The sequence below is a fragment of the Scophthalmus maximus genome, chromosome 6, assembly GCF_022379125.1.
Source record: "Scophthalmus maximus strain ysfricsl-2021 chromosome 6, ASM2237912v1, whole genome shotgun sequence".
NCBI classification, from domain to species: domain Eukaryota; kingdom Metazoa; phylum Chordata; class Actinopteri; order Pleuronectiformes; family Scophthalmidae; genus Scophthalmus; species Scophthalmus maximus.
Window position 1 is genome coordinate 22,310,888 of NC_061520.1, and position 11,090 is coordinate 22,321,977.

Consider the following 11,090-nt stretch of genomic DNA (forward strand, 5'->3'; position numbering starts at 1 on the left):
CCAAGGTGGTCATAAATTCCCATAGCCTTGTGGGCTGTGAGCAAAATATGCACAGTCTATTTGATCAATTGTTTGTATAAAATATGAAATAGTGCAGCTTTATTATGAGATATGATGTGATAGTTTTCGCGCGCCTGCTCCGTATTGTGTCTACCGCGACCTGTGAGTGTGAATGTGTTTCTGTGTCCTCCTTAGTACTGTGAATATGGCAGATGGTTGTAGATTTTGTGTGTTTATAAGAGATATCTGATCAAGCGGAATATTGAAGTTGATTTGTTGAATTCTGTGACCAGAGCTAGAAATATGTAGTTAAAGAATGTAACACAGCACAATCTCACAAATACATCTCAGTGGTCTGTACATTTTTCAGAAGCTAATTGTCCAGTTGAGCAGATTTAAAGGGACACTGCATATTATTTTGAGTGCACTATAGTGAGTTTGAAACCAGTTTATATTGTAAAGAAGGAAATGTAATTTATCAACACAAAATGCTGTTGAATATAAATGTTTAAGATGTGTTGACCACAGAAACTGATGTTGAGAGATGTGTGTTTATTGGAGTGTAAGTGATACTAGGTACCGTATAGAAATGAGTGAAGTAACTGAAATTGAAAGAGACTGAGATGTGATGTATGAACATGACTTGTGTGCTGTTTGATAATTGATCCTCTTTCCCTGCTTTGTTATTTGGGTCCTCATCCTTGAGACCCATAACACATACTCAGGAAAAATTCTCACATTCGACTGAAAATAACATCCTGTCTCACTACTGCATTATCACCGGAAAGAGCCTGAAAGAGAAAACCTCTTCAACAACACAAATGAATGTCAGAATGCTCTAAGTTCCAGGTGAAGTAATGCGAGCAATGGTTTTGGCTTCATACTGGGATAGTTCAGATTGCACAACAAGTATTTTGATACCCCCCGCTGCTGTGCCTGGACCATGTTTTCAGTGCAGACACATTATGGGAAATGTAAGCATTTAGCAGAATGTCACTCACAAGGTTATTGCCTCTCTCCCCTGCTTGCTGTGCATCTACATGGTGCTGACCAAGCCCCGAAACACAATCTACCACAAAAAACACAGCCAGCTGCCATTTTCAGGCAGGCTCCCTGCACCACCAGGGCATAGCCAGGGAGATATCAAAGGATCTGTGGAGCAAATGAGCTGCTGGAATCTCCTTTTCTCCTTCTAATGATTTCTTAAGCCGTGCACCATATTATAAATCATCAGCTTCATCCGTACAGTGGCTTAAATCTTATCATTAATAAAGTTAACCTCGCTCATATCGGATGTGTTGGCATATTCATCAACCACAGTGGCGCCTCCCCGACTCTAATCCTACATCATAGCTGGGGCTGAAAATAGATAGGCTTTTTTCAATTAGAAATGGATGCTCAATTAAGCAGTAGCTCTTTGAAGACAGTCTTTTTGTTGAATGGTGCATAATTGATGGCCCCAAAAGAAACGTTGTTCTTTAACAAATCAATAGCAATCAACGCTATCGGTACCCTCTTTGATTTTCGTGGAAGCAGCAATCAAGATTCACAAGCAATTAAGGCGCAATGGATTTTCACTATGTGACGTGTATGAGGAGCCAAAGCAGGAAGAGAGTTCAGCTTGTGCTCGTGGGTAATGTAACATTAATGTGGTAATTTACCTGAACTGCGGAGGAGGACTCCCTTCCGCCTCGCACGTGATGGTAGCCTGCTGGTCCTGGGAGTTGATTGGTAAAATGAGGTCACTTGGCTCCGTCCTCCATCTTGGCCCTTGAAATATGACATCCTCTGTACAGACTGGGGAAAAGGGGAGAAAGTCTATTGCAGTACAAGCCAGAAAAATTGTCTCTTTGACCTTGAGAGAAAATACTGGATGAAACCGGTAAAAGCACAGCGACTGTGAGGACAAACAGTAAATCTTGCTGAAATACTGGAACTTTCTGACAGAGTGTATTACTTTTTCAACGCACAGTGTGTTGTCTCCTATTCCCTGAACAGTTTTTTTTTTTTCCAAAGAAAATCAAAGGAATGCATTCAGACCATCCCCATGATGTGTTGTGGACATTATTTGCTTAACATTTTATAAAGGAAAGTACATTTCATGTATCCTTGTAAGGCTGCTAACTGCTAAACCGGACATATATGGTATCTTTTTTTACTGTAGGTACTGTAGGCTACTTCACTTCTCTGATGAATAGTAGAGGAAGAAGCACTGACTACTACAGTTGACTGAATTTACTCCAGTAATGTATAGATGAGTCGAGAGGTAGTGATACACCCTCTGAGCAGCGCTACATCTCCAAGGCACCCAGAACATTACAGTGACTCGGTATCGCAAATTGACGATGTGCTGGGCCTAGCTGGTTAGCATGCTAAATCTAATAGAAGCAAAGAAGCAAAACAGAGTAAACCCATGAAGTTTGACAACATTTTTCTTTTTGACGGGTAAGTAAACACCTGATGATAATAGATTTTTAAAAAACACTTAAAAACGTACAAATAGTACCTTTAATGCAGTTGCAGAAAACTCACAAATTCTGAAATGAACACCAACAAAACCGAGGTGTTCAGTATGAATTGCTTGCCATGAATAGTATCTTAATCATGGATATTAACAGTTATAAGGTCTAACATTGAGTGCTCAAATTGACTGCTGATGAAACAGACACCGTTTTTTCCTTAGCAATTAATAAATCCCTACAGGTGTCAGTTTTGATGGATAAAGCAGAGTGATTTATTTTCAGAACATCATACTACACATGCAACGATTAATTGATGCCATAAGGATGTGCTCATCCGACATCGGCTTAAAAGGAAAGGGTGCGCAACACAATCTGGTACCAAATGAAAGCAGAGTCAACAGACGGCCAGAATAGGTCTAATTGATATCCTACTGCTAACAGATTGCAGCATGTGGCTAGCAGTTCTACATGTGGGTTTAACCAGTAATAGCATGTCAACCAATAAGCATATACAGAGAGTTTGAGGGAAAAAAAACAAGTGCAATATATCATAGCAACTCTTTGCATTGGTTTAGGGACATGTACTGCAAAACAAGGTTAAATTGAGGAAAAGTCGGTCACATTTCGAAAAGATTGGTGCAGAAGGACCTATTAACAAATGGTCCCACAGCTGCCATCACAGCAAATTCATTCACCTTGCACCGTGGTTTGCCTGTCCCTAATGTGAATTTAAATAAAGTGTCACGCAGGCTAAGGTGTCAGGTTATTTTGTGTTAGTCCCAGAATATAGAGTCGGACAACATGTCACTTCAGATGTCATAATGATTGCTATCAGACGTAGTGAATAAGAACTAGCACCCATGGGCAGCAACCGGGGCTCTGTTAAAAAACACTTGTCTACTAGGAAGGTGAGACTGCTTGGATCTCACTCCCACGAGCACTGGGCGTGAATTACCCATGAGCCAATTTGAATAACATTCATTGGGATTTACAATGTCATTTGAACAAGAGTTGACATTCTGGTAGTGTGTCAGTGCTTCTCTTGCTCAAATCCCAAGTGGTCAGACAAGGGCAGAGTGAGGCACGGTGGCAAGTAGATTGTGCTAAAATGCAGGGCTGGATTCATTGCAGGGATCCTGATAATGATCTGGACCCGCCATAAACAGAAATAGGATTGGACACCCCGTTGTCCCTGACAGTGTACTGCTCTGGGGAACGGTGAAGGACATCACGCTGGGATGCTGTACATGTAATGACTACAACTTCAGTGTAACCTTTTTTGTCAAGAATTTCAGAGGACTAATAGCAATAATTCTGTCTCTTTCCCACTAATGGGTGAAACTCTATACTGTGTATAAACATCGCCCACTGAGAATAACATGCTATTTCTAACCTTTAACCTTAGAGACATCCAGTTAGTCTATGATTGTAGAATGACACATTCTCCTGTCATTAATATGCATTAGGGAGCAAACATTTATCAGGAGAGATGTTGCTTTGCCATTAACCATGACAACAAGTGCAGTGAAACTCAAATATAATATGTGTTAAAGTATCTTACCTGCAAGGCATCCTGTGATTGAAAGCAGAACAATTTGTTTCCATGGTAACATCATCTTTAGTTCCCGAGGGCTAATAAGACTCTCATCCAATTGCTTGTGAATGGATTGCTCTCCCTTGAATACAAGAATTTTAATCTGAAAGGAAAGTAATTAGGGATGTGATTAAAATATGACATTTTGATCCAAATACGACAAGCATTCAACAGGAAAACATGATTATAGCACTGGTTAGTTACATAATTGGTTCTTCTTATTTTGGAGTAACTACAAGTGAAGGAAGTGAGAAAAACCGCCGTAGACAATAACCTGAGGAGATGATTTTCAGGTGGCACTGAAGAAGGAACAGCTGCTTAATGGGTGTGTTATCCTTTACTGTCCGTGTTGCTCATCCCGCCTAACAAGCTCAATCCCGCAGCTTTAAAGAGAAGTGAGGAAGGAAATGATCGACCTCAAAAGACACTTCTATCTCCCTATTTGACTATTAATAGGAGATGGCAGACTTTGTACCACCACTCCACAAAATGCCGCTTCATACTTTAAAAAATGGTTTGGTGGATGTAAGAAAACTGACTGTTATAATTTTGAAATAAATGTATCATATTCCCTTAGATCAACAAGAAGGCCACAACTAAAACAATAAAAAAACTGGCACATTTCACGTTCAGCTAAATTGTGTTGTCGGACAACACTGTAAGAGGAGAGAAATATTTCAACTCGTAATATTTCAACCAAGGTAGTGCAACCTGTGACAATGACTCTGACTATGTCATTAGCATTACTGCCATCAGGAGAATACTGTGTGTAAGGCAGACTGTGATTAAAAGTTGTGTAGGCGGCCACATTTAGAATTTCAATAATTACTTTGTAGTTACTTATCTCAGTAATGCTATATTTTTGACGTTGGGGGGTGGGCTGGTTTTAACAGAGTGGGACAGGTGATTTTGTAAGACTGGTCCAGGGCATGTTAGCATAGTGCAGGGGCGGGAAGCGGGGGGTTAAGTTAGCCTTTGCCAAAAGGGGAGAGGAATATGCTTCAAGGTGCATAGCTCCAAAGTTGTCTTTTTACATTTTCATTCTGATTTGAGAGATTTTAGTAAACCCAGATTTTGAAGGTGCATAATTTGGCTTACAACATGTGCTAAATGCAGTTCTAAGTAGACTGTTGATCAGCAGTCACTAGTTAATATTACGGTTGTCTCTTTTAATTCAAAAAAGCATTAATTGTAAAAGGAAATCTTATATTAGACACTATAAACAGAACAACTGCGGTTAGCAGCAAGGATGTTAGCTTTGTAAAATGCAGCGGCCTGACATGGTTGTAACGTTAGCTTATTGCCATCTAAGTGTGGCAGAAGAGGCACTGAACGAATGAAATTAAGAAAAAAAACATATTTCCTAAGGCTATGTGGTTAGATTCAAATTAATTCAAACAATTATTTAGCTGAAAAAGTGACAGTCCTTGTAAATAAGGTCAATCCCAGTGTCTTGTTTTCTTTTGCTGTATGTTACAATCAAGAGCTTTTAGGGGTGTGGATGTTGAAGGAGCAGGTGTCATGTTGCAAATCTTTATCTGTCTAATTACCTAAGCTGACAAGCAATTATATCTCCATGACTGAGGCCGATGCGGAACACATCTCAACACATTGCCAAACATCCAATATATTATAGATACATATGAAGCAACTACTAAATGATATAATTTACTGCTATTGCAATGCTAATTCGATTCCACGTAATATGATGCGATGCAAAGGAGTATGAAGCAATGCTTCAATAAGGTTCTGATAGTTTGATACAGTTTATTTTAGATTCAAACGTTTTAAACTTTTTTTTTTCTTTTTGACCCCTGAAAAAATGCTTCACAAACGGAACATTTCACAATTTTTTTTAAGAGCCAAAAAGAATATCTGACAAAAGATGAAATAAAACCAGTTCTGGGCTTTGCCTTGAACCAGATCTTTTTTTTCCTGTTCTTTATCGGCAGTTACTTTTTTATAACTTGGCACTGGTCATAGGCCAATGTTGGCTAATGCATTGGCCTATGACAACCAGAGAAGGACTACTAGTAGGCTTTTGTTGGGCATTTAGCTTTGGGCATTTTGGGCATTGGATTCAATGTTCTTCATATCACACCAGAAAAAATCATGATTAGACTTTGATTTTACCCATTTCAATCACCTCTAGTACCTATCATTATCACAATGAATGATTTGCTCCATCAGGCATCCCATCTAACTGGTCAATGACCCAAATGGCCATTAAAACTTTTCTACAGTGGAAGTGGAACTGAGAGCTTTAAGACTGTAATTGCAGCATCAGTGGCACAGGAGGGGCTTTGCTCAAGCTCTGACCTACATCACAGTAAGTGGAAACTGATACGCCTCTGAGGATTAAGAATTCAACCCAGCACCTCATCCTTACAACACAACCCTGTTGTGCGGATTAACCCAGGGCTATCTTTGGCATTCTTGAAACGGCCCTAAATACTAACCACTCACTTGTTTCACGAACTTGTAACGGGAGGATTGGGGGGTGGTGGTTTGAAAAGAATGGCTTCAAATGAGGAGTGTGAAGCACGGCAGAACGGACCTACAGGGAGGAAATCATCCCATTTGCCTGATCAGAACTTATTGGCCAACGTTGACTCGACTGTCCCGGTGCCAGTAATTGTTCTTCGTCTTGTATAATTGCAGACACAGCAAGATTCATAGTGGATTTCCTTGTGTCTTTCAAAATTTAGGGGGTGCTTTGTCACTCCAGAAACCCATCACGTTCGATTACACAGTGTGAGATTCTACTGGAGCCTAATAAACGTGTGCTACATTTTTCACTGTGAGTACAGTATTAACTGCTATCCTCTTTCCTCAGGATCTGACTTCTTCATCCCAACCCATCAGTCGAGAAAGCCTCACAATCGTGAGACGAAAATCTCCTCGAAAAAGACTTTCTTCGCAAGTAGAGTATTACAAAGCTCATGGCACAGTGCTGATATGATGGATGTTTGTCCCTAAGCACAGCTTCATTCTGCAGCCTGTAAAACCTGCAGTGACATTTTCATTCTGGAGCATTCTCTTTGTGTATTTAACTCTGAATTAATGGTTCATTAAAAGGTTTAGTATTTGCCAGTATTTCCAGCCATTTTGTACAGAGGGTGTGTCATCGGGGCTTGAAGAATCTCATTTTCACTGGCCCTCGGTGGAGAGCTCAAGTGTCTCGTGGTGCTCCAATGGTCATTTGATACAGTTGTTAAAACGTATAATTCTAGGGAATACACCGAGCACGTCTTGACATTTTTTGACCTTCGCGATGCTGCCAGTGTCGGCTGACTCTTTAGCAGATCCGAAAGAAGAAGTTTCTCCTGGACACAGGGAAAACTGAAAACAACTCCCTCTGGTCTTTGTGGCCATCAGGGTGAGGAGGCATTTTCTGTCTTGGATTTTCTCAACTGAGCAAAAGATTGCACTGCCAAATGTAATGAGGCATCACTCCCCCCTCTCCTCCACAGAAGCTAAACCTAATGGAAATCATTGGCTAAACACATTCCAGAGTAAATGAGATGACTTCTTGGTTAGTGGGGCTGTTGTTTGGCACATAATTGATAGGAAAGGTGGTTAACGGCATCCATTCCACCCCCTCAAGCTCAAGGTCTGCATTCAGATCACATGCAGCAAATAAGCAACACAGAGCTAGGAGAACCACATTCCAGATCATGCCAAAAATGAAAAAAAATAAATAAATAATACTCCACTCACCACCAGTGACTACAGTCTTTGGAGCATTCATTTCCATTTAGTGATTGTCTTTATGAGGATCTGCTGCCGTAGGCATTAAGTCATTCAGCAAGAGAACCTGGGAGACAAGGATCCACCACCAGGGACAGACTCAATCTCAATGAGCAGCTGCTCTGTGCTTTTGCCAGTGAATGGGGAGTTCACAATTAACTGTGCACTCATACCTCCTAATTTACTCTGACTGACGGAGGACCTGCACAAGTCAATTCCACAGGAGGCAGGGAGAATAGAAATGAATTAGATAAATGAATGTGGCGAGAAGGAAATGAATGCAAAAGCTTCATGTGTGCATGGCACAGCTTAGGTTGCAGCAAAACGCTTGCGAAATGAAAAGAGAGGAAGCAACAACGGCGTAATTGTTTGGCACTGATTGTGCATTAGGCCTATCTCAGGTGAGTGAATGAGCAATGCTCCCCATGGCAAAATAATACATTAAGCTTTCAAGAAAAAAAAAGGGCATTTCATGTAATTGCCACCCCTCCAAGCTCAATCCCATTCCCAACAGCTGCTACTTTAACATTCATGGAAGAATTGGTAAAATGCATATTGTCTCCTGAGATGTTTCTTTCATTTCATTTCAAGCAAGAGCCATGAAGCCTGTGAAGGATGCGTCTCACTGTGCATGTATGAATAAGATAGTGTATGATTAGAACGGTGCATAAGGTCAGGTTTGGCTGCCGGAGGACAACATCTGAATTTAAGAGGGAGCGACACGTGCATGCATACAGTATGTCCACTTGGGAAATGTCACTCGAGAAAAGCACAGGTATTATAACGCCTTACATTCAATGTTAGTTTTTACACAAAGACGCAAATGATGTCATTTCATGGTCATCCATAACCTCTCCTGACATTTTTTGTCAAATGAAATATCTGTTTACCACACTCAACATCTGGGCAGGACATCTCTGCGGACATCATGCAGCTGTGTATTTTCATGCGAAAAGAATCAATGAATCCCTAGAAAACAGCAGGACGCCCCCAGTGACTCCCCCCGGTGTTAAACGCGGCCGCATCCCTCAGCTGCTGCCTAACGCAAGGGGCAGGAGAGTAAGTGCACTTGAAAGAGCGGGGAGCAGCGATCCATTTCTCAACCCCCATCATCAGCCAGGCACATCCCCAGACCCTCATCCTAGATGTGCGGCCGCAAACACATGACTGGAGGTCAAGGATGGGGAGCAGCAGACACTCAGGCAGGTTCTTTACATATATATTTTTTTTGTTCCCCCGCCGATGCCATTCAATCCATTTCAGAGCCTTTTCCAGAAAAGAAAACTGGCAGCACGATGCAAATTCCGACTCTGGGGTTTTCAAAGCAAATGGTGCAACAGTACAAACTCATCCCTGCACTGCCACGCTGGTTGTTGCATTGTTATCGCATAACTCACTGCGTGCGCTTCAAAAGATGTGTTTCACCTCTCATTTGGCTGATATGTGTAAAGGATCTATAAATAAACATGAATAGAGGGGGACGGGGCGATTACAATCCCTGCTGAATACTAGGATACTTTGTAGATGAAGCAGCAGTCGGAGCAATTCTCTCTCCCTGTTAGTTCTGTCTTCATGCAGTCTGGACGGGAAGAAGAAAAACAGAAGAAGAAAAAAAAGAACAGAGCCCTGGTGGCCAAATATTTGGCTTTCCAGAAGAAGAAAAAATTAGAGTGAGTCTGAGCTGTTAATTTCATTTAATAATGATCCCCAGCAGGCTGCGACTGTCATAATCCTGTGAGGACCTTCAGGGGGGTGGAGGGGGCGCAGCACAAATATCAGAATATTATGACATTAGAGGACATTCAGACGCAATTAAATGACCATTAGGAAAATCCACATGAGCTCAGGCCCCTTTCCCTCTGCAGAGATTCAAATAATTCCCCTAAACAAGTTAGAGAAGGGGGGGGGGGGGTCCTGCTGTTGCTCTGTGTGACTGAGCAGAGCAGCACCATATGGACCTCGTCCTAGATGAGGGAAATGCGCCCCAACAGTAGAAATCCCAGTAGGACCATTCAAACCATTCGAGACTCGACTAGAAACGCATCCATCAGCATCGTGCATGTGTGACCACTGCCACGATGCTCACTCTGCCTCGGTGCCGCTTTGGGAAAAATAAAAGGATAAAAAAAAAAAACCATCTCTGTCACATGGATGAAGCTTTTTTTTTAATAGGTTCATTTATTTTCGCTTCTGAGAAATTGAGTCGTAGTCGTTTTTTTTTTTTTATCAGTAAACTTAAATCACAGTTCCATATGCATTCAAAATTAAAAGGCAAGCGTGCGTGACCATTTCTGACCTGGTACTCACTTGTCCTAGGATGCAATTGTTTTCCTCTTCGTTCAACTGCTTTGGTTGTAATTCCACTATATCTTCTTGACGTGTTGTCTCTAGATCTAGTGAGAGGATAACATTTTGGGTTGTTTTTTTTCTCCCCCAACGCAACTCTTGTCTCTTCGGGAAGCCGAAAGGAGAGGTGGCTCGGTGCTCCGGCAGCGTTTTGGTGCGCTCCGCACTTAATTCTGCTCCGTCCAAGTGCGCCTCTCGGCCGCTAAAAGAACCAAACTAGACAGCAGCCTCAGCCTCGGTTAAATTCCACAATCTGGGGCGACGGGGCGCGCTGCGCACGGGACGTTCCGCGACCCTCCACGGAGACGCTGCCAAGGCGCACGGAGGACAGCAGTGCCTCTGAGCGGAGACTCAACATTGTGCGCGTCCCGCGGCTCTTTTCTCTTTGTGCGCAGGAAGAAGCGCCCACTGGTGACGCGTGAAAACACCCGTCGCGGCGCGGTAATGCGCCACCAGCCTATGGGCACCTGCCGTTCCTGCGCCTAAGTGAGTGCGCGTTTGAGCTCGGGATATGTATCATTAGGATGAGCAGAGATCAACACCCCCCCCCCCCACAAAAAAATGTATAAATAATAATAATAATTTAAAAAAATAAATCATAATAATGGCAATTCTAAACCAGAAAAAATGTAATGGAGGGGAAAATAAACGCGATTTGGTTAAGAAAATGAGAAAGACGCACTCCATCGTTTGAACATGGAAAAATGTGTGGGTTTTTATTCACCATGACCACAAACTGTCTTTGAAGCTGATCTTGGGCGAAATGTTTCCGCAGCATGTTCCGCAATGAACTGATGCGCAGAATCTGCTGCGGGTTTTGGTGAATTCCGGCACCGGAGGGGGGGGATTCATTAAAGCGCAAACGAGTGCGTTTTTAATGATGCTTTTATAAGTCGAATTAGAAAATCTAGAATCTTCTTTATCGGGCGTGGACCCAC

General features: G+C 42.0%; 1 protein-coding gene across 2 annotated transcripts in view; it reads right to left on the minus strand.

Moving 5' to 3' along the window:
• The window catches only part of cntn3b (contactin 3b), a 47,430-nt gene extending 36,826 nt beyond the window's left edge, over positions 1-10,604 (minus strand). Inside the window, exons 1-3 of one of the 2 annotated variants that reach the window (XM_035632263.2) lie at positions 10,114-10,604; positions 4,024-4,159; positions 1,662-1,797 (exon numbers count right to left, since the gene is read on the minus strand). In XM_035632263.2, the coding sequence (XP_035488156.1) occupies positions 1,662-1,797; positions 4,024-4,078 (191 nt within the window). In that variant the 5' untranslated portion in view covers positions 4,079-4,159; positions 10,114-10,604. Of the gene's footprint in view, positions 1-1,661; positions 1,798-4,023; positions 4,160-10,102 lie in introns of both variants that reach the window. The other variant, XM_035632264.2, reaches the window with a different exon arrangement.
• Positions 10,605-11,090: the final 486 nt, after the last annotated feature.